Here is a 23,885-nt window from a genome sequence, read left to right on the forward strand (position 1 = left end):
GCTTTTTTTAATAAAGCAGTTTTTTTTTTTGAATTGCAGCCCGTTTTCCTTAAAGGAAAACGAGTTGCAATTAAAAAAAATAATGAAACCATTTGGTTTCATTTTTTCAGAGCAGGCAGTGGTCCATTGGACCACTGCCTGCTCTGAAAAAATATTTTCAGCGACATTCACAAAGGGGAAGGGGTCCCATAGGGACCCCTTCCCGTTTGCGAATGCGTTCCCACCCACTTCAAGTGGGTGGTAACTGCGAGTTGGTTTGCGACCGCTTTCGCGGTCACAAAGCAACTCAGCATCGCGATGCGGTCACAAATAGGAAGGGAACACCCCTTCCTATTTGCGAGTCGCAGCCTCAAATTGCGAGTCGGTACCGACTCGCAATTTGAGGTTGTGCATCGCGTTAGGCCTTTTGCACGTCGCAAACTTCGTTTTTCGCAGTTTGCGACGTGCAAAAGGCTTTCTACATCTGGAACCTCATTGGCTGCTAACACTTCAAACCAGGAAGTGTTGGAAACCATCTTGAGACTCTGCTTGAGCCGAGTCCAAGAAAAAAAGAATACAAAATACAAAAGGGTCCAGGGTATGAACACCCTGACTTCTGAGCTCGGGTGCTGGCTAAAAAGCATTTTTTTTAAATGTTACTATGAAATCACGATGGGTCGCAAATCCATGGCAAAAACTTTTTTTTAAACAACAGTGCAGGCTCCTGTGCTTGTTTCTAAAAAAGACACCGGGTGGGCTAGGCCCAGGGGGGTAGTGTTTACATTTTAATGGGTGGGGCCTCCTAGCTCCCACACTGCCCTGGGAACCACCACCATCCCCGGGTCGAATAATAAAATATGAGCGGGGGCTGCGCGCCCCAGTGACCCCCACCCGCCAGGGCAAAAATGCTTTTCATATGTGGGGGAGGCCCAATGGCCTCCCACTGCCCCAGGGACCACCACCTCCCCGTGGCTACAATGAATTATGAGCCGGGAGCCATGCGTGCAGTGAACAGAGGTGAAATGCTTCAGCAAGCACGGAGCTCCTGTTAAAGCAGCTCAGTGCTTGCTGAAGTAATGGCACAGCTGGGGCTGCCTTAGGGCTTTCCACACGGTGCCAAATAGTGAATAAAGGGCATTTTGTTGAAATTTAAAAAATGCAAATAAATGAATATGTAGGGACCACGGGGAGCTGTTGAAGGCTCCCTCGCATTCCCAGATAGCCCATAAAGGGCTGGGAAAAAAAGCAAATGCTCAGTGTGAAGGTTGCAGACCTTCACACTGATCATTCAGGGTTTAAGTCCAGCCAGACTCACACCTCCCCCTTTTTGTTTACAGTAAAAAAAAAAAATTATTACTTATTTATTTCAAATTGCGCAGAAATATCTCATTCTAAGTATTTCATACATCAAAACCTAAAAAAGTTTCTATCTCTCTCTCACTTTCAATCAATTTCTTCCACTCACACACCCACTTAGACACTTATTCACCCACTCACAGACCCACTCAGACACTTCCGCACCACACTCACATACCTACACAGACCCTCATACACCCACTCACAGCCCCAGTCAGGCCCTCACACACCCACTCAGATAGTTACACACCCACTCACACACCCTCTTAGACTCTCACACACCCACTCACAGACCCATTGACAGCCTCATGCACAAACTCACAGACCTGCACACACACTGAAACACACACTAAACCACTTATGCATACACTCTCACACCCACAGAGATACTCTCACAGACATTCTCACCCCCAGATACACCCTCTCACACCTATTCTCACACTCAGAGCATCTGCAGCCAACTCCTTCTGTGCATGCCCAAAGGGTCGTGCACAGCATGGTGTTGGGTGGTTATGGGGTTGGCCACAGGGTCTGAATGCATGCCAGGTCTTACAGGCAATATTTGCAGCACATGGATGAAGGCTGTGCACAGTGCAAGGTTGGGTGCTTATAGGGGTTGGCCTCAGTGCATGGGCGCAGCTGGGTAGATTAATGTATAGTAATGAAAATTACTATACGTTAATAAAACATAGAAATTCACTGAAAAAACAAAGGTTACAGGGACTGTATAGTTAGGAAACAGAGTTAAAAAAAAACATTAAAATTCATTTGAAAACCAAAAGGTTACAGGGACGTTATAGTTAGGGTCACATTTTAAACATACAAAACCATAGAAATTCACCAGTTAGAGTTACCTCAACTAACAATAACTAGTGCCCTAAAGTAACTATAACTCACGCACTCGCCACGCACTGCTGATTAACCCACAAATTACTGCACTCATGACATCTTTGTTAACATCATTCATAATATCAGTGTAATATTTGCAGTAAAAAAAATTATGACCTGTAATGGTCAGGAGCAAGGAAAAGATAAATGAGATGCATAACACACGAAATAGCATGCGTGCCCCAGTGTCATAACAACAGACTCTCTGGATTTGGTTGCTGCAAACACACAGTGCCACACAGTGCAGAGCGGGCTCTTCATACTTCCATGTAGTAGTCAAAACACACACAGACACAGTGGATATTACTTCTCCACATTGTGTTGGGTCAACTGGCTCTTATGGTCAGGACATGGATGGCTATGACCATAATAAAGTGAGACAGCAGTGTAGCAAAATGCCTCTTTTTGCATGATCACACCCATTTTCTGAACTGATACTGTTGGTTTTTGGATACTATACATGGGACCCTGATTACCAGGCACAAGTGCATGGGCTCTCACCCCTAAAAACATGTCACATTTGTCATTTGCACATTTAATTTACCAATAAATCCCTAGTATATAGTTGTGAGGGCATGTAAGCTAAATGTCACTAGTGCACTACAGAATATATTGTGGTATGGCTAAAATGACAATGCAAAGCACTTCTTCAGCACTGCCCCTGCAATTGTAAAACTGCAAACTTGACCTGGCAAAATAAACCTTTTGCCAGGCCTAAACCTTTATTTTTAATATTTATATGTCACTGCTAATGTAGGCCCTAAATGCTCATAGAGGAGGGTGCGCATAGTAGATTAAAAGTAGGACATGTGCACTTACGCTTTACATGTCCTGGCAGTGAAAAATCTTCACAGTCATTTTTCACTGTGGCAAGGTGGGCTCTTCCATGGAAAAGCTTTGAGTTAACATTACAAGACCTTATAATGCATAACTAAAGTTTAAAAATAGCTAGAACCATGATTCAATTACAATGGTAATTTAAAATCCAATCTAATTCTATAGTCGGGTTTTAAATTACTACTTTGAAAATGTCAGCCTGACATACCGGCAACCTGGTCGACGAGGACTTTTTGCCCAGAAAACAACTAAAACTTAAAAAATCTTATCTCCGATTCCCTGCATCTGATTATTTTCACTTTGGTGTCTAGTTACTCAATACAATTTAGTCTATGTTTATGGATAGGAGTGGCAGTTTTATTGTGTGGTGTTTTCTACATTTTGGTACTGATAGTTGCTTTACACATTTCTTCTAAGTAAAGCCTGTCTGCTCTGTATTATACCTTCCACGGGTTGAGGTCAACTTTGAATTATTGAGATCTAACGGACCTTGTAAGGAACAGTGCCATTATTAAAGGAAAAGGACTACTATTCACTTCAACTAATAATCTACTTTCTCACATCAATACTCTTAGAAGAGTGAGTCCTGAGATATAAACATGATCCAGTTGTAAGGCATATATATTAAATAAAGACCTCTCACACGCAAGTGTGTAAGCCAAGAAGTTAAGTAAACACACTTAAAAATAAAATAATTAGCATACAAGCTGAAATTATAATGCCATCAGAGGTTGAGGGTAATCTCCCTATGCCTTGTTGTAGAAAGTAGCAAGGAGGTATATACAAGAAATGGTGATAGGCAACTCAATGTCCTGTATTAGCAATAAAGTGTGGACATCAAATGGTTGTCATTTAGGAAGGAGAGAATACAGCCTAAGTTTATGTGAAGACATACATATTTGCAGTTCTCTTGTAACAGAATGTCTCACTGGGCAAAGGTGACACAGTGTTGCAACTGGTGTGGTTATTTATTAGACAAAGAGGGATGTTCGTATGGTCGTGATGACATCAAAGTTGTATTGTTTGAAGTTTCATGGGTAATATAGTTCAGTACCAACATAGGCGCTCTAGAGGATACTCTGCCTAAAAAAAAAGAGTATACTGTTATGAAGTCTTGCACATAAAAATGACTTATAGGTGTTGTAATTGCTGTGTTAATGCTGCTGGTTTGACAGCTTCATTTAAAGAGTCATAACAGCAACCATGTAGTGCTAGTGAAGTAACAGATGAGATATTCATAGAAGGGAAGAGGTACATTGTTGGTCATACTGACACTGGTATGGCACCAGATGAGTGGCTGAAGGCGAATGTAGTTTAATCTGGACGGTGGAATCTTAGAGGGTGTTCCATGCTAGGAAATAAAGTGTATTATCATCATGAAGGAGATGCAGCAGCAAACGCAGGCTCTTGAGTGTTGTAGTGAAATATATATGTGAAGTCATGAATACAACTAAGTATAACAGTGTCAGGGATATATAACTTTTTATGTCAAAACTTTATTAGGTTTTGACATAAGTAACTTGGCTTTCAACAAAAACCATAAAAGACACATTTCCTTTCACATAACACCTCTCCCACCAAGAACCTGTAGGGATCAAGTCCCTGACATTCGTAGTTTCCCTTATATGCTTCACCCACCCAGGTCATGGTAAGCCCACTATTTACACCAAACCTTGTCATACTTGCGTGGGCAGCCACATGGTTTATACATTAATTCTTCTTCTTCTTTAGTGCACCAGTCCATGTCCCTCCTCCAGCGCGCGAGGGATTGTGCATTGGAGGATCTCCAGTGTTTGGCAATGTCGTGTTTGGCCAGAAGGGTGCCCAGCCCTCCCAGTGTCATGTCCCCCCAGAATCCCCCGGGTCCTCTAGAATTCCCAGGATTGCTATTCTGGCGTTGACTTCAATATGAGAACCCACTATTCTGGAAAAAGTGGTGATTATCTGTGACCAAAACCGGCTTACGACAGGGCGGGCCCACACTGTGTGAAAGAAATCCCCTTTGGGCTTCGCATACCAAAGAAATGTAGGTAACAGACATGTCTTGGCCTTCCAGAGGCAAAGGGGTGAATGAAAGGCTTGGTGAAGATATCTGAATTGAATACGGCGCCGTCTTGCGGAGATTGCTAGGGTACGCAGTGCCATACATGCATCCCACCAGGCCAAGTCGTCCAATTGACCCACCCATTTTTCCCATTTTGCCTTCAGGGGGCATATGTGGTCAGGGGAGTGTGTAACTAAAGTCCTGTATATTTGTGAGATCCCTCCCTTCCCCAAGGGACCCATAAGTAGGTGAGCTTCCATTTGTCTGTATTCGGGGACATCACCCAGTATCTCCGGGTTTTCAGAGACAGCATCTGTAAGGTGTAATTACAGAAAAAATTTGAGAACTGTGTATCTGGAATTCAATCTGCAGATCCGGGAAGGATTTGATATGATTACCCTCCCAGACATCCCCCAGATACGAAATCCCAATTCGGTTCGATCCCCGGAACTCTTCCAGATGCACCGCCCGGTCCAGCTGGTAGCCTGTTCTCAAGGAGGCTCTAGAGTGATCCTGCATTCCCAGCAAGTCCAAGGTTGAGACTCCTTGCAGGATCAGTAGGTGAGCTTCCATTGGGCTGTATTTGGTGACGTCACCCAGTGTCTCCTGGTTTTCAGAGAGAGCATGCATAAGTTGTAACTGCAAAAAAATTGAGATCTGTGCATCTGGAATCCAATCTGCAGATCCTGGAAGGATTTGATATGATTACCCTCCCAGACATCCCCCAGATGCGAAATCCCAATTCGGTTCTATCCCAGAAACCCTTCCAGATGCACCGCCCGGTCTAGCTGGCAGCCTGTTCTCAAGGAGTCTCTAGAGTGATCCTCCGTTCCCAGCAAGTCCAAGGTTGTGACACCTTCCAGGATCAGAATGCCACTTTAGTAATTTCCGGAAGAAAGTCAGGTATGGGTGCCACATAACAGATGCTTGTGATATTGTCCACCCCGATTAGGACCAGTTCTCCTACATAAGCTGAGTCTTCCCAACCACCATGGAGCTATCATTTACTACTAAGATGTGTGTGGCCCAGTAATACAGTCGTATATCTGCCATGGCGAGCCCACCATCATAATTAGAAAGGACGCACTTCCCCATGGTGACCCTAGAGGTTTTATGGGCCCACAGGAACTGTTTTAAGGACGTCACTAGGATGCTAAACTAAGTCTGCAGGATATGAAGGGAGAAATTCTGGAGTGCATATAGTAACCGGGAAGAGTATCATCATTTTAAACAAGGCTTTTCTGCCCATAAGATTAAGGGGCAATCTACACCATAAGGTAATGTCCTCTCAGGACTGCAGGACAAAGGAACAAAGATTCAGGTTCCAAGTAAGTTCTGGTACCCATGACTTCCCAACTAGGGACATTTTTAACTTGGGATTAGAGTATTTCGGTGGTGAAGTCTATTATTCCTTCAGCAGCTCAAACTATGATGTGATGCACTATTAGAACAGCTGTACAGTTCAGTGGTACTCATGTGCAAAGTTCAAGTTTATGGAATGGGCGCCTGAATGGATGCCCTCCATTTTCTATCTAGGGAACTGCTCCAGTCATCAAACAAGCATCATCAGCATTAGTGTCAGGGGTGTCTACTGGGATTGGGCTTCTGGGTATTCAACCATGCCTGGGCATCTCCTTCTGAGTCTGTGAAGGTCTAAGCAACGCATCGGCCCTGTTTCAGGTGTGTGGATAGCTTTCAATGTCTTATTCCAGATTGTCCTCCAATTTTAGACCTCCCGTTGCCAGGGTGTCAACTGTTTGCCAATTTGGAGGCTATTGTGGCACTAGTGGTCACCGTTCCATGAGCCATGTCCATGGTTCTTCCGGCATATTGAAAAAGTACGATTTAAACTCACGGAGCTCTAACAATTAGTTGGTTAGCATAATTCCCAAGGAGTGTTAAGACCAAGATCAAGATATGTCTTATTCTCTGCGAATCTGCACACATCACAAGTGCTGCAAGGGTAATATCACATGATATGCAGAAGGGACCAAAGGGAATGTTGTAGGGGGGTTGAAGTAACTCTTGCTCTAGTATGAACTAGTCCCTTAGGTTGGGGCTTCATTTAAACACAGGCAATGGTTTATCCAAAGGAGGTGTCTCCAATGAGTAGCTTGTGAGCTACCTGTAAGTAGCATTCTGTGGTCAGCCCAGCCTACTAACATAGAAGCATTTTCTAGGTTGAAATAATATATGTATAGCAAAATTAAAAAACGCATATTTGAGATGAAAACGGGTGTATTTTCAAAACTCATAAGCTGATGTTTGGAGAAAAATGGGTGAATGTTCAAAATGTATTTAAAGCTATTATGTATTATTATTATAAAGGTTAGCCATGTTGAAAATAGAGGCTCTACCCATTAAAGTCCCAGTCATTTTTAGGAAGAGCTGTGTGATGTACCAAAAGAAGTTCAATGTCATGGCTAATGAGGCACAATTCATTATCAGGTTAATATGAGTAATGGAGTCATGCTAAGCTGAACAGAATAGAGTCTGAACAGTGTTCAACGTCTCCTGCTGTAGAATACAGATTTTAAAAGATTGCACGTCAAGTCCAATCAGGTAATGTCTGTCAACATCAAAGTCAGTAGTCTCTAATAGCTTCAGGACGTCCTCGCTGTCCTTCAGGTATGAAGGCATCCTGGACACCAGACATCTAAAAAAAAAAAGAAATAGTCTCAGAAAGTGATTCTGAAATTTAAACAGTCTTATGGTCATTTCCCAGTTCCCTCACAATGAACATCCCTGTATTTGACAGGTTAAAAAATTGGTGTTGGTGGTTGCCCTTCAATGACCTGACGTATCTTAGTATTGCTTGTTCAAGTGTTAGAACTGTGAGAGGGATATTTTGAAAGGGAGGTTTGAAGGTGGATTTCTTCTTCAAGCAAGTATTGTGGTCAGACAGAAAAGGTTCTTTTGATTAATCTAAATGGAATTTTTCTGAGGCTGCTAATTCGGAGTGAATGGTAAACTCATTTCCACGGTTGGTGGGAACAACCCCCAGTCTTTTATTAAGAATACTGAGTTATTGTGATCACAGGTTGACAACAAGTTTAAGTTGTGACTGGTTGTCACCTGTTTTTCCCTGGTTATGGTCCTAGTATGTCTGGGCAATGGAGGGAGGCTCCAGTGTACTTGTTGTTACGCCTCTCATGCACCACCTTGACCTTCCTCCTCCTCGTCCTAGAAAATGAATATGTGTTGAATATGATGGAAAGTAAGGGCCCTGGAACGGGGATGGTGGTATCCCCATGGTTGTGGTTGTCACAAGTGATTTGGAGGGCCAAACGTGTACCCTGGTTGATGACAGTTTGGAATTTTTGGGAACCTGGACCAGGAACCACCCTGTTGCTACTCTAGTTTTCAGAAATGGATGTCCAGTCCTGGCCCCTTGTTACCACCCTTTAGTATTTTTCTTATTGGGGTTTCCCATTGATAGTGTTCGATTATAATGTAAGGGGTAAACCTTCTCACGAATAAACCTATTGACATCTTTCTTCAGTTTGGAGATTTTACTTTTGTATGAAGAAATCCCTTTTTTCACTAAAGGTTTTATTGATTTCCTTAAGGTGTTTCCTAAATACAGTAAGTAATCTTGATATTAGTTTCCAAGCGGAAGTCAGATACCAGAGGGAAAAGAAAGGGGATCACAATACTGGACAGAGGAGTGAGCAAAGCAAAGTGCATTACATATGGGTGAGGATGAGAAAGGGGACAAAAATAAAAGACTGGTAAAAGAAGTGTAATGAGGGACGAGGGACAAGGCAGTGGGAATGCGGAGAGTTTGAACTACAACTCACAAACTTCAGATTATAATCATAAAAAAGCAATGCTTAGCCCATCAGGTTGCCACTGGCACAAGCACCTCTGAAATGAGACAGGTGAGCCTTTACGGGTGCGAGGAAAAACGGTAAGGGAGAGAGACTGAGTAAAGACAGATCACCCCGAAATGTTCAAGACGAAAGCAAAGTATAAGCTTTGAAAATTTCGTGAAGATTCATCAAATTGCAAAAGAATTATTAGCAAATGAATAAACGCTTTTATTATGGAAACTAGGTCCCAACTATAACTACCTAGTTATATATAGTACTCCAACAGCAGCTCCAATCTTTAATTGTGCAAGGTGGCGCTGTGAACCTGTACCATAGCACTACCCTGCATGATAAAAGAATGGCACTGCTGTTTGTGAGTGTGGAGCTCTTTTCTGGGACTTTGGGGGTAGGGGAGGCAGCCTGAGTGCAGGGACACCTGCACAAGTCACAGTGCACCCCAGGCGATCTGGAGCCAGTTGGCAAGCACTGTTGTTTGCCAGGACACAAATACAGGGAGTGCAGAATTATTAGGCAAGTTGTATTTTTGAGGATTAATTTTATTATTGAACAACAACCATGTTCTCAATGAACCCAACAAACTCATTAATATCAAAGCTGAATATTTTTGGAAGTAGTTTTTAGTTTGTTTTTAGTTTTAGCTATGTTAGGGGGATATCTGTGTGTGCAGGTGACTATTACTGTGCATAATTATTAGGCAACTTAACAAAAAACAAATATATACCCATTTCAATTATTTATTATTACCAGTGAAACCAATATAACATCTCAACATTCACAAATATACATGTCTGACATTCAAAAACAAAACAAAAACAAATCAGTGACCAATATAGCCACCTTTCTTTGCAAGGACACTCAAAAGCCTGCCATCCATGGATTCTGTCAGTGTTTTGATCTGTTCACCATCAACATTGCGTGCAGCAGCAACCACAGCCTCCCAGACACTGTTCAGAGAGGTGTACTGTTTTCCCTCCTTGTAAATCTCACATTTGATGATGGACCACAGGTTCTCAATGGGGTTCAGATCAGGTGAACAAGGAGGCCATGTCATTAGATTTCCTTCTTTTATACCCTTTCTTGCCAGCCACGCTGTGGAGTACTTGGACGCGGGTGATGGAGCATTGTCCTGCATGAAAATCATGTTTTTCTTGAAGGATGCAGACTTCTTCCTGTACCACTGCTTGAAGAAGGTGTCTACCAGGAACTGGCAGTAGGACTGGGAGTTGAGCTTGACTCCATCCTCAACCCGAAAAGGCCCCACAAGCTCATCTTTGATGATACCAGCCCAAACCAGTACTCCACCTCCACCTTGCTGGCGTCTGAGTCGGACTGGAGCTCTCTGCCCTTTACCAATCCAGCCACGGGCCCATCCATCTGGCCCATCAAGACTCACTCTCATTTCATCAGTCCATAAAACCTTAGAAAATCAGTCTTGAGATATTTCTTGGCCCAGTCTTGACGTTTCAGCTTGTGTGTCTTGTTCAGTGGTGGTCGTCTTTCAGCCTTTCTTACCTTGGCCATGTCTCTGAGTATTGCACACCTTGTGCTTTTGGGCACTCCAGTGATGTTGCAGCTCTGAAATATGGCCAAACTGGTGGCAAGTGGCATCGTGGCAGCTGCACGCTTGACTTTTCTCAGTTCATGGGCAGTTATTTTGCGCCTTGGTTTTTCCACACGCTTCTTGCGACCCTGTTGACTATTTTGAATGAAACGCTTGATTGTTCGATGATCACGCTTCAGAAGCTTTGCAATTTTAAGAGTGCTGCATCCCTCTGCAAGATATCTCACTATTTTTGACTTTTCTGAGCCTGTCAAGTCCTTCTTTTGACCCATTTTGCCAAAGGAAAGGAAGTTGCCTAATAATTATGCACACCTGATATAGGGTGGTGATGTCATTAGACCACACCCCTTCTCATTACAGAGATGCACATCACCTAATATGCTTAATTGGTAGTAGGCTTTCGAGCCTATACAGCTTGGAGTAAGACAACATGCATAAAGAGGATGATGTGGTCAAAATACTCATTTGCCTAATAATTCTGCACTCCCTGTATACTGGGTAGTTATAGTTAGGATCGTCTTTTCAAAGGAAATACATTTTTTCTGTTGCTAATAGCTTTGGCCCAGTTTGACAAATCTCCACAAAACATTCCAAAAAAGGGCTACTTTTGACTAGTTTGCACATGGAAAGTTTCGGGGTGAGCCATCAAGCACAGGCCAAGGAAAACGGAGTTCACAAAATGAGTTTGCCCCATTCATTTTCCCATAGGAAATGTAGACACCACTACAGCGAAAACCGCTTAACAGATTTACACCAAATTTAACAGAAAGCTAGATCTTGGTAATCGGTGCAGTGTGGGGTTAGCTGCCTTGGGGAGGGGGGGGTGGGAGAGTTGGCCACAAGCCCTGCAGCCAACCCCCCTCCACTCATTGCCAAAGGCTGTGTGCGGCGGGGGGTTGGGTTTACATATGGTAATTAAATAGATATTACTTTACATTTTAAAAAACCTAGAAATTCACTGAAAAAGCCAAAGGTTAAAGTAATGTTATAGTTAGGTGAAATGTTCTGTAACGATAATGTTTCAAACTCTAAATACCACTGAAATTCACCCGTTATAGCTATAATTATCTCAAGTAACTACAACTCATCTCATACTCGAAGGTAGCTATAACTCACGTCATCGCCATGACTTCTATTTACCTCGCATATTACATCACTCATGATTTCTTTTATGACATCACTGATATCACTGCAACACTTCCAATGAAATTCATGGGAAAACTGTGCATGGCAGGGGCATGAGTAATAGTTATCTTAGGGGATGAGTAATAGTTACTTGAGATAACTATAACAGTCACCATGGAAAATGTCTTTGTTGTTTAATTTATAACTTTGGCAGCATTTGATGAATCTCCACAAAACTTTCCAAAAAAGTGTCCCCTTTTTGCTTTGTTTATGCAGTGAAAGTTTAAGGGTGAGCTGTCAAGTATGGTGTGAGAAAAAGGGGGGTTGGCAAAATGCAAAATCACCATTCATTTTTACATAAAGTTTTTTAGACAGTGCTACCTCAAAAACTGCTGAACGGAATTATACCAAATTTGGCATCCTGATCCAGACAGCATGCTATTTGGTGTAAATCTGTTCATTCATTTTTGAGAAATGATTGTTTATCTGGATCGTTGGGTCTGGGGGAATCTCGCGAAAGGCCAGCAAGAGTGCAAATTTGAAAATGGAGCCTTGTGATTTGTGAAAGGCCCATTTTTCCTGTTAGCCTTCTCGCTTCCATGGGACCAATTGACTCCTGCAAGTCCTGTGGGATTGAGCGCTCTGATTGGCTGGCTGTTGCAGGTTTAAAAATTAAATGACCACCATTAATGTTTACTGTGAAAAATTACAGGTTTTGTGAGAATGAACTAAAAAGGCTATAAAAAGGGACAGGAGAAAGGCATTCTGTCCCCCTAGTTAGTGAAAGGAGGTCTTTAAAGCATGAGTAATGTGATGAAAAAAAATGAAAAAGTTATCATTTCTTTAAAATTTGCGATCTCACAGGTCTCTTGTGGGATTGTGAAAAGCAGAAAGGAGTAGGTTACCTCTCAATACACTCTACTAGGAAAAAGCAATTTTGTCTCCCTAGTTATTGACAGGAGGTCTTTAAAGCATAAGTACTGTGAGGAAATAAATATAAATTCTTTTTTTTGTAAAGGTTGAGATCTTGCAGGATGTGAAAAGTAAAAAGGAGGAGGCTATCTATGAATACACTATAGTATGCGCACCTGTCACTCTAGAAGGCAGTCTTACTGGAAATGGTGTTTGTTCATCAGAGCCAGCCTACTATTTATACCCATCACCCTGGGGAGAGGTCTCGCTAGAAAGGGCAGTCCTTCCCTACACCCTACAACGCACACTAGTGACCTTGGGAGAGGTCTCAACAATGGGGTAGTACCTACCAACACTCCACTATGCATGTCACAATGGGCACAGGTCTCAGTAATGACATAAGTGATTCTCCGCGCTCTGTTACATATGCTTATGACCATGGGGAAAAGTCTCGGTGAAGAGACTTGTCCTTCCCTTCACCCTACAAAGCACATCTGTTGCCACAGATAGAGGTGTTAGTGGAGAGGACAGTGTCTCTTCACACCCTACTATGTTCACCTGTTATCCTGGGAGGACTTGTCAGGAGAGAGGCCCCTCTTCTCACTCCTTACTATGCACTCTTGTCACCCTCCGGAGAGATGTCAGCAGTGAGGCTTATCTATCCCTGCACACTACCATTCACACCTGTCAAGTAGGAGAGAGCTCTCAATGGAAAGTGCAGTCCGTCCCCCACATCTTACTATGCACGCCTGTCATCTAAGAGAAAGCTGTCGGGGGGGAGACAGTCGCTTCCCATACACTGCTACACACATGTATCATGCAAGAGAGAGATTTCAGCAGAGAGACTAGTCCCTTCCCACACCTTACTATGCACATTTTGTCATCTAAGAGAAAGCTGTCACTGAAGAGCCCAGTCCTTACCCACACTCAACTATACACACTCATCATCCGGGAGAGGTGTCAGCTGAGAGCCTAGTCTCTCCTCACACCCTATTATGCGCATCTGTCAGCCAACAGAGCGGTTTCAGTTGAGAGGACAGTCCCTCTCCATACACTACTATGCACGTCATCCAATGTAAAGGTCTCAGCAGAGCGGCCAATCCCTATCCACAATCAACTAAACACTCCCATCATCGAAGAGAGAGGTCTCAGCTGAGAGGTCAGTTCTTCTGTATACTGTATTACACACACCGTCATCCAAAAGAGAGGTCTCAGATATGTACCCAGTTCCTCCCCACACCGTACTATGCACACCTGTCATACAATAGAGAGGTCCTAGTAGAGCAGCCAGTCCCTCCTCACACTCTACTACAGACACCCGTCATCAAAGGGAGAGGTGTTCGTGGAGAGGCTAGTTCCTTGTAACACATACTTCACAAACCTGTCATCCAAGAGAGAGGTCTCAGCGGAGAGGTCAGTCCATCCCTCTACCCTATTACGCACACCCCTCAACCAATTGAGAGGTGTCAGCAGAGAGGCCAGTACCTCTCCAAAACCTACTATGCACACCTATCATGTAAAAGAAAGCTCTCAGTGTACAGGACAGTCTGTCCCCGCACTCTAGTACACACTCCTGTCACTCAAGGAGAGGTGTCAGTGGAGAGAACACTCTTCCCACACCTTACTACGCATACCTGTCATTTACAGGAGAGGTGTCAGTGGAGAGGCCAGTCCCTGCAGCCAACCCTCTACAACCACCCAATCTTGTTCCACTCACAAGGGTTCTTTGATCCTGGTAGAAGGCCAGGCCCTGTGGCTAACCCCTATAACCACTCAACCCCGCATGCATAAGTCTCTGAGTGGGCCTGTGAGCGTGTGCATGAGTCTCTCAGTGGGTCTGTGAATAGGTGTATGAGTCTCTGAGTGGATGTGTGAGTGGATGCATGACTCTTTCAGTAGGTCTGGGAGTGGATGCATGACTGCAGGCCTTCAGCGGTGGTTGGATAAACGTTTAGTAATGAATATTACTTTAATTTGTTTTTTAAAAGGTTACAGGGGCGCTATAATTGGAAACAGAATTTAAAGAAAAACATAGAAATTCACATTTAAAAAAACAAAGGTTACAGGGACATTACAGTTTGGTTCTCAATTTACTCACATAAAACCAGAGAAATTCAGCAGCTATAGTAAGAGTTATTTCAAGTAACTATAACTCGCAGCCTAAGGTAACTATAACTCGTGCCCTCGCCATACACTGCTAATTACTCCAGATATTACAGCACTCATGGCAACTTTTATAAGGTCAATAAAAATATCAATGAAACATTAGAAGTTGAAGTTTTTGAAGTAAAAACTGAGCATGGTGGGGGCACAAGTTATGCTTATCGTAGGCCGTGAGTTATAGTTACTTGAAATATCTCTATTACTGCTGAATTTCTCTGGTTTTGTGCGAGTAAATTCAGAACCTAATTATAATGTCCCTGTAACCTTTGTGTATATATATATATATATATATATATATATATATATATATATATATATATATATATATATATTACATTTTAAGCCTACTAGTCTTATCTCCTCTGGGATGCAATATACCAAGGAAAGTCTCCATTATACTTGGAGAGGCCATAATAGGGCCAAGGAAACCCACAATATGTGAAGAATGATATCCATTATTTTAAGGCCATCATTGTGTGAGGGTCAACACCATTATGGCAATGATACACACAAACTGTCCAAAATACCCATCTTTATGCCTGATGCTGTGACCATTAAACGGAATATCAATAAAAGAGGACCCACTTATGCTAGTTCACTGTCTTTTTTACATCCTCTCTGTAAAGCAGCCCTGGGGTTTCTTCGGGCCCTCACCCACTAAAGTTACTAGTGGCATGTTTCATCATAGAGTCCATGTCCAGATACTTAGAGTATCTGGGCGGATTCAACCTTGAAAATCCTTGGGAATCAAGAAAGCCCGTTGATAACCAGAGGGATCCTAAAGTTAAAACTGTCTGAGATGTCCTGATCTTAGGTCAACAGAAGAGTACCTTGACACCAATAAAAACAGGCGGGGACACGCAATGAGAGAGTTAATATCTCTTGTGTCACTAGGTCAACATATTTTAGCCGATACGCCTATGTCTCAACAGGTTACTTGGCTTTCATCAGGAGGTAGAATTATGAATGTTGTGTGTGCAGACAATAAGTTCAAGCTGATGTATTAAAGTATATATACCTTTTAATATTCTTTAATTTTAAGAGTTCAATTAAATGAAGGTGCATGGTTTATAATCACCCAATAGTCCTGCTTGGTGTTCAGTGATCACAGAATGACACACAACAGAGTGTTACAGTTACTTGTTCTACTAATCATGTGTCTCTACATTACCGACAGGTGACCTTAATAGAAAGGAACAAAACAGGTCAGCATGTATAGCATGCTTGAATGGTTGTGGGGCAAATTCACAACTAATATACTCACAAAGAGTGGGTACTCTACTGAAATAGAATAATTATTGTGGTATCCTTAGGAGGTCCTGATGAAACCCAAGAGACCCATTGAGGCATAGGTGTATTGGCTGAAACACTTTGACCGAAGTACACTAGAGACAATTACTTTCTCAGAGTGTGTCCACCTGTTTTAATGTTGTCAAAGTGTTCCTCTAATAAACTAAGATCAGGACACCTTACACAATTGTAACTTTAGGATCCCTCTGAATAGCCAAAAGCTCCCTTGATTCTCAAGGTTGAGCCCATTCAGATACTCTAAGTATCTGGGCATGGGCTCTATGATGAAGCATGCCTCTGGTAACCCTAGTATGTGAGTCCTAAGAAAACCCCAGAGCTGCTTTACCTAATTGACATAAAAGAGACAGGGAACTAGCATGAGTGGGTCCTCTCCGATTGATTTTTTTGTTTGATTTTGAGCAAACTCCCTGAAAAACTTCTCACTCGCTCATTAAAATTACAGCCATTGTGGTCACCATTAACACAGATGTAGCCAGGTTTAGGCCAAAGATGTGCACAGTATATCAAGGATGCCCATCATTGTGCCTGTGGTAGCCACAATTAGTCCAAACATATCCGCAATACGTCAAGACGATCACCATTTTAAATATGGGTAGTCCCCATTGTGGCAGGAATAGGTAGCATTTTTCCAGAGACAACACAAGACGGGTTAAATGTCTGGGAGCTAGTAACTAGCAACAGACAACCTACCCACTGGTTCATGAGCCAACCACTGGACGCCCCTGCTCTACATGCTCCTTTTTTGCGGAGTAAATTAAAATGATTCTTGGATATTTTTTGCATGTAACAAATAATTTACATTTTCAGGTGACTTAAACTAGTAAAAATGTCATTATTTAGAATGTAGTATGGAAGCCCTTTGTGAAATAAATCATTCCCCTTGGCGAAAGTTTACAGACAAATGATGATCTGCATTCTCTTTTTATTAAAAAAAATGTGAATGATACAAAAGTAGTGGATCTGGTAAAACTAAAGATTAAATTAGTGTGTTGTATTTCTTTGAAACTGTGTGATCTCCAGTGTTAATGCAGCGTAGGACGTTTAGATATGTAATGGCAGAAAGCATTATTCTTGATCTGACAGGTATTGTAAAAGTGGTTGAGTAAACACCATTAATCGTTCTAAATAATCAAGACAAAACAGATTAATACAAGATCTTGCTTTGCATCATGAAAATATAGTCTATGTTATATTATGTTATATTAATTTGTATAGCTTACTAATGACCTGAGAGGGCATCAGGTGCTTAGGCAAGTGAGTAGGTGTGTGGTCCCCAAAGTGCGTTTACAAACAGCTAGGTCTTCAGCTTCCTGTGGAAGTCAAGAAGTGAGGAGGAGGCTCTAATGTGTTGAAGGAGGTTGTTCCATGATGTGGGTGCAATTAGGAGAATGAGCAATCTCCAATTTTGCTTTTGGAAATGTGGGATTGTGTGCAAGTGAGAGTGAGGCAGAGAGTAGAGTAAGTGTCTGGTGTGTTGGTGAAGGTGTATGTGGCTGTTCAGGTATTCTGGTCCTTTTTTGTGTGAGGCATTGTATGTGTGCGTGAGAAGTTTGAATTGGCTGAACTTGCGAATGGGGTGCCAGTGAACCTTTTTGAGGTGCGGTATGATATGGGTGTAACCAGCGAGAAAGGCGCATGGGGGAGCAGATGTTTTTATATATTCAGATTTCAAGGAAACAAGTCTCTGACGCACAAGCAGAGGAATTGGTCGACCTGCTTTTATAAACATTTCAAATGGGGCCTGTCCCATTTGAACTGAATTAGTGTATCACATAAGCTTAAAACATGCCTTAACGGATTATAAAGTCAACTCATTTTCTCTAGGACTAAATTTCATTACAAATACATTTCATATATTAACTTTCAGATATTTCAAACCGCATTTGTGTATCATTATGTGCACACATTCATTTGCATCAACATTATTTTGCCAGTCCAGAAGTTATTACCAATATGAGTACTGGCATAATGTACTGGTAACAGCAAGTAAACATAATAAGCATATTTTAGGATAAGATAAGAAACAGTAACAGTTAAAAGAAAACAATACTCAATTCGCAAGTTTTGTTTAAGGTGTGGAACCATCAACCACTTAGGACCGTTTGCATTTCAAGCAGGTGGCCCCATATCCTAAATGGTGTGAAGGAGTTGTGGTCCAACAGTGTTGAATACAGTAACCTCAGTTTATCGACCATGTGGAACTTAGTTGGAAGTAGATTGAACAAAAATGCCCAAGAAGATAGTAGTTCTTAGGTTCCAGGGCCCAAATGTTGAACAAAACTGGAACCTCAATGGGAGCCAGCACAAAGTGCAGAGAATAGCCTGAGTTGTTGTTCTGCTTACACAGCTCCAGAAAGTTTCAGATACATTTCCTCCTCTTATTTCCTTCTGGTGGCTCGTGTTTGTTTGATCTGTGTGACAACATTTTTCTCAATTTTGTCATTTTCCATGACAATAAAAAAGTCAGGGCTTTTCATCCTTTCAAATGTGTAGCATTCAACTTTCTCTTCCAATGCTATGGTCCTGGTGCTTACCAAATGGAATCCTTCTTTAAGTAGAATGTCAATTATAAGCCCCAGTACATTTGTCCCATTAATCAGTTTTCTCTCATCCGGTTTTATTGAAACATACCTAGAGTAAATCAAAGTTATTATTATAATTGTGTAATATATTATTTTTTCATCAAAACCTTTCTCCCATTACCACATAAAACACTGTGGCATAACAAGGGAATAGCAGAAAAACTTGAACTCTTAAGAGAGTTACAACACACCCTGTCAAAGGAAGAAGGTTCATTCCTCTCATCACATTTATGCAAAAACATACACAACTTGGAAGTTTTAAACTCAGGGAGAAACTGTACTGGTGTAGAGTGTTCAAAAACCTGATGTGTTTAAATTTATCTTTATTTTATATTGATAAACAATGATAAATTACACTTATTAACATGGCAAACAAGGTCACTTCAGAAAGAAGGTACTCATCCATTAACTCAAAGGCAGTAGAGTCCAGGTATTTTGAAAGTACACACGCAGTAATCTGTAGGCACACGTAGTGTAGAAATTATTACAGAAGGGTTCCAAATCCACAGTGCATGCCTCTGATTAACATTCTATTTGTACATTGTAAAGAGGTGGAAATGTATTTGATAAAGAACTTAGAAGGCGATCCTTGGTGTAGTGGGAGTAACACCCCTCTTCATCATAACATAATTTGTCCAGGGGGTTAAACATTCTGGGAGATTTGCTAAATACTGCTCATACATTTGACAGGCTACCAAATCCTCTCTGCGACATTCTTAGATATATTTCTTCCACCATCTTCTATTTGTCATGAGTCTCATCCTGTCATTAATTCATGGGGCCCTAGTGTCCATCCAGTGTATCGCTCTTCTTGTTTTTGCCACCTCTAAGATTATTTACCCTTCCTTCTTATGCATCTTCTTTTTAGTCTTATAAGGCATATGCCCAGTAAGCATACCTTTGTTGTTAGCCTGACCAAAAGGTGTTTGCATTGGTGCAGTATATTGTTACCCATCTTATAACCACCATGGCAAAAGCTGAGTGCCACCCCAAGTATGACATTGTGTATTGATTCCTTCTAATCCGACTGACTAAGGAATTTGCGGGTTTTAAGGGGGGAGTTGTACTGGGCTGTTTATTATCTTATAAACATATTCTAGTTCATAATATTGATGAGTGGCAATTCATTTTAAGGCCTACGTTTGTTGCCTTACACAAGAAGGGGAAAGTCGTACCACTATAAGGGAGGTGGAATGAACAGACATTAGGTACCAGTATTGATGTTGATTATGTACCACTTCCATTTCTGTAGAAAGATGTTTGTTTACTTTGAAATGCCAATAAAAATATATTAAAAAACAAGGTTGAGTTTGTCTGAAGAGCTTTATTGACATAAAATATAATTACCTAAGGAGAGGACTTTTAGCAATGTTTGCTTGATAAATATATAAGAATGAATGTGGAATTTAATAAACTACAAGTGTTATTTACATTGAGGATGAGGCTTGACAGTAGTGACTGATTGTTTTTTTTGTAGCTGTCACGAAAAAAGTGATGCACACCCAAAACGGGCTTCTTATCAATGTATTGGTAATTGAAAATGTGAGTTGGATAAGCATTAACATGTTCCACAGTACAGTGGATGTCTAGTAATGCATAATTGGGATGGTTGTCCTAAAGACAGTAAAGCTAAGAACATAAATAATGAGCCCTCTAGAGATACCCATATCAAAGTCGATGTTTGATTACTGCGACGTTTGAACCCTATCTGGTTCTGCCCCGTTTAAAGCCCAGTAAAGGAAAGTGAAGAGCTGTTCAAGCAGTGGCTGCTAGTGAAATGTAAAAGTGGTAGGGCGTAAAAGTTAGGGATGACGTTTAAGTAGCAAGCAAGCACTGCATTTACTTTTACTTTGTTATTATTGTAATGACTGTGTACCTTTATGATGAGGCTCCCCGACCAAAATGTCCTCGCCCGATTAATGGGAACTTTGAAGCTCACAGCCCCCCAACCATAGTGACCACGCTAAACCCCTGAGTATTTGCTACAGGTGAGTGGCCCAAATCACCCATTGTTAATCAAAAGATAATCCACGAAATGACCATAACAGTCTTCTGAAAATACGGCACTTCCCTCCTGGAGGGAGGTTTCCTCACCGAATGCGGGTAAAATAACCGTCACAAAATCACAGTGTATTCATTGCCTAGGTATGAGGAGATTGACTAGTTGTTGGCCGATATGATAGTATGCGAGTTGAACTGACACCGTGACTTGAACCTGGTTGAGCTGTCGATGAACAGTCAGAGGGACACACCAATCGCCTCATTTGCCAGAAGCACTTTCTCGTGGCAGGTTAATCTGGGCCCAGTTCTTGGATGCAGCGCGAGGGCTCATGTCCGTGCCTCCACATACGCATACAGGCTACTCCCCGTACTCAAATTACAATGAGCCCCCTACACACTTGTAATATTTTAAATATGATGCATCTGCAATTGGACGGTATTTCTTTTTCTAGATGACCACATGGGGCTCGGGCACATTCTGAATGAAGGCGGCTCAAAGAAGGAACTGAGATGAATGGGCACCCAGAGAATAGTCTCAGCTTTGCTCTTTGTGATTCCATGTGTAAGGAGGCCAACACCAGACCTGTGCAAAACTCACACAGCGTCAACAATGGAAGGACTTTAGAGGTAAAAAATAATTTTAAAAAACTTTGCGACACTCTCATACTCACGACTTATAAATTGTACAATATCAATAAACACACAATTACATATAGGAATCAAGAAGAGATGTTGGTGCCCTAGACTTAGAAGATAAGCTTTCTCCACTTGACACTGTGTGATCTTGTTCAAATTGTCATTCGCCTCCCTGATCTCAGTTGCCCCAACATCTGATTGGCTACGCGTGGAGACAATAAACACATATTGTTCCACTCCCTCCCAGGTCAATCGTGCCCCAGAGCCCTTCATTAAATGGAAAGGCAAGATCTTGCGAGAGTCCGTCTGTCGGATGGAATGGAATGTCACAGTGGATTAGGGCGGCTAAGTACACAGAGTATGTGCGCATCCTCTGACAAAACGCCCAAGTTACTAAACTTACTTGGTTAAATACTTGATACTGTGTTACGCCAGTCCCGTCCGGTGTCTCATTTTGATCGTGTGCTCTGAGAGCAGCCAAGAGCCTGATACAGTTTTCTCTTTTGCAGTAAGGGCTCCATGTCAACCGGCCTTGTGAATTATCTTCAGGCCCCAGCGCTGCCTGACCGCCTTAACGCCCGCCTCAGTTAATAATGTTGTCTACCAACTAAGCCAATCCCGATGCTGCTTTCATGTTGTTTGTGTTAGTGAACAGCATGACTGAAGCACTCGGATTGATGGGGCAGGCAGACACAGCGCTCATATACAGTCCAGGAGGCTGTGTCTGTTTACTCTCAGCTCATAGCACACTGCATATAGCAAAGAGCGAAAGTACGCATGTCAGTTTGGCCGTGGCAAACAAAACGGCCAGACTGACGTGTATGCTTTATTTCACTGCGATGAGCATGGTGGATGCCAATAATTATGCTTGGACCAGCCCGCGGTACGTCATCAGACTGGCATAATAGAAGTCACAGCCGGGTCATAAATAAATTCACTTTACCCTCAAAAAAATACATGTACTATGTATGCAACGGGTGGCACGCACGGGGGCAACGCCCTGCGCTCATGTGGACGATCCGCCCCTGTGTTCAAGTCTAAATAGTAAATGAAAACTATACACTTCTACTGGAGCAGAAGTAATTTCAGGGGGAGACAGCTAAAACAAAGCAATTTTGGGCTTTAAAAAATCAGGAGTCTCGCCGAACTGGGTCTGTCGGCATGTATGTTTAATCCCTCACACTCCATCCATGCTATTACACGATAACCGCAACTCGGTAGTTATCATGCCTGATATGTAAACACTTCCCAAATAGCTATGAATGCTGAAATAATTTTGCACCCCGAGATCAATGGTGTGCTGTTCTGGAAAAGCAAAAAGGATATGTTAAAAAAGAGAAAGATACAATTCGAAACATAGTTTAAAAATAAGTTGCATAGGTTGTTCACTTGCCCCTAAATTTATTTTAATCGCTCTTTGTTTAGTTTCAGCAGAACAGATAGGGAATATACTTCGCCATTGGCCCTACCTGGCCCCAAATTGGTCCCCCGTCGGTGAAAGTTCTGTGCCGCATTGGAAGATTAGATCGTGGTGTGAGGGCCTCTGCAGTGGCATGGGCACCAATGGTCGGTGGGCGGCGCCCCAGGGCATCCCTCCTGCCTGCGGGGGCTGCTCTGAAACGAAAAGAGAGAGTCGTGCTGCAAAAGCCTCTAAGGTTCCGCTGTTAGAGCAGAAAAGCCGAAAGAAGCCGCGACCTTCCTGCAACATGAAGCGCAGCTCCAGCAGCTCCGGTCTCGGCCGCAGCGCGCCCTCTGGCGCCAGGAGCTCGGCGAGCGCGGGAAGCCCGTAGAACTCGGCCTCTCGCCTCAGCCGCTCGTAATCGCGAAAGCCGACGGGGAGGCAGAGCTGGCCGCCGGCGCGCAGGTAGTCCAGTACCAGAGCGAAGAGCCCTCCGTCGCGGTCCACGAAGAACTGGCCGCCGCCCAGTGGCTTCAGGTCGCTGTCGGCCGCGCCATCTAGCATGCGGGCCAGGCGGGAGTCCGGGACCCGGCGCAAAGTGGAGGGCAGGGTGCTGAAGCGCTGGCCGCCCACGTTCAGGGTGACAGGCTGCTCCGACCCGCCGCTGCTGCTCATCGTACTGCTGGGCACCGACCCCACTCTGGGCACGTAGGAGCGGCACCACCGCAAATGCCAAGCACTTCCAGGCAACAGCCGACCAAAAGCAAATACAACACGGGCTGTTTGTAGGCAGCCACCTGTTGCTTGGGAACTTTTCAACTCTCCATTGACTGCTAGAAGAGATTCCTGATTAACCGGTTCGGAAGTACATTAGAGTGTAATTCCTTGTGTTTTCCCCAAAAAGAGCTTCTCAAAAATGTAAATTTGATTTCAAATTGTATATAAGAGCGTTGCAGTCTTTAAAGCCAGTGTGCCTCTATGCACTCCTCATTTTCAACTGGGATTAAGGGGTCATTTAGGCCTTAATTGCAAAGGCCCTGTTAAAATCCCCATGAAGCCCTCCCCTCTTAGATGCTAGTAATTTCATTTGGGGAAAGGATTACACATTTTTGGGAATAACATATGGAAACCAGGTATGTAGTGCCGATTGCTGTATGTTTTCCCTCGGTTTTCCACTCGGAGTTGATAGAGCGGAGCGTAGTAACAATTTACCTACGTTTGGACGCTCTTTAGGCCGATGAATCTTTTGACTTAGTGG

At 42.7% G+C, this 23,885-nt stretch overlaps 1 protein-coding gene across 3 annotated transcripts; it reads right to left on the reverse strand.

The window, feature by feature from the left end:
• Positions 1-4,487: 4,487 nt before the first annotated feature.
• KCNRG (potassium channel regulator) lies at positions 4,488-23,357 on the reverse strand. Of its 3 annotated transcripts, XM_069205353.1 has the most exons (3): positions 22,698-23,357; positions 18,544-18,640; positions 4,488-7,760 (listed from the first exon to the last, which is right to left on the reverse strand). In XM_069205353.1, exons 1-3 carry the CDS (start codon positions 23,300-23,302, stop codon positions 7,689-7,691), a joined length of 774 nt encoding a protein of 257 aa, XP_069061454.1. In that variant the 5' UTR covers positions 23,303-23,357; the 3' UTR covers positions 4,488-7,688. The 3 variants fall into 3 exon arrangements, with proteins under 3 accessions (XP_069061454.1, XP_069061453.1, XP_069061452.1); XM_069205352.1 differs by lacking the exon at positions 18,544-18,640; XM_069205351.1 differs by lacking the exon at positions 4,488-7,760 and having other exon boundaries at positions 16,915-18,640.
• Between the last annotated feature and the right edge of the window lie 528 nt (positions 23,358-23,885).

This window comes from Pleurodeles waltl, chromosome 8 (genome assembly GCF_031143425.1).
Source record: "Pleurodeles waltl isolate 20211129_DDA chromosome 8, aPleWal1.hap1.20221129, whole genome shotgun sequence".
NCBI lineage: Eukaryota > Metazoa > Chordata > Amphibia > Caudata > Salamandridae > Pleurodeles > Pleurodeles waltl.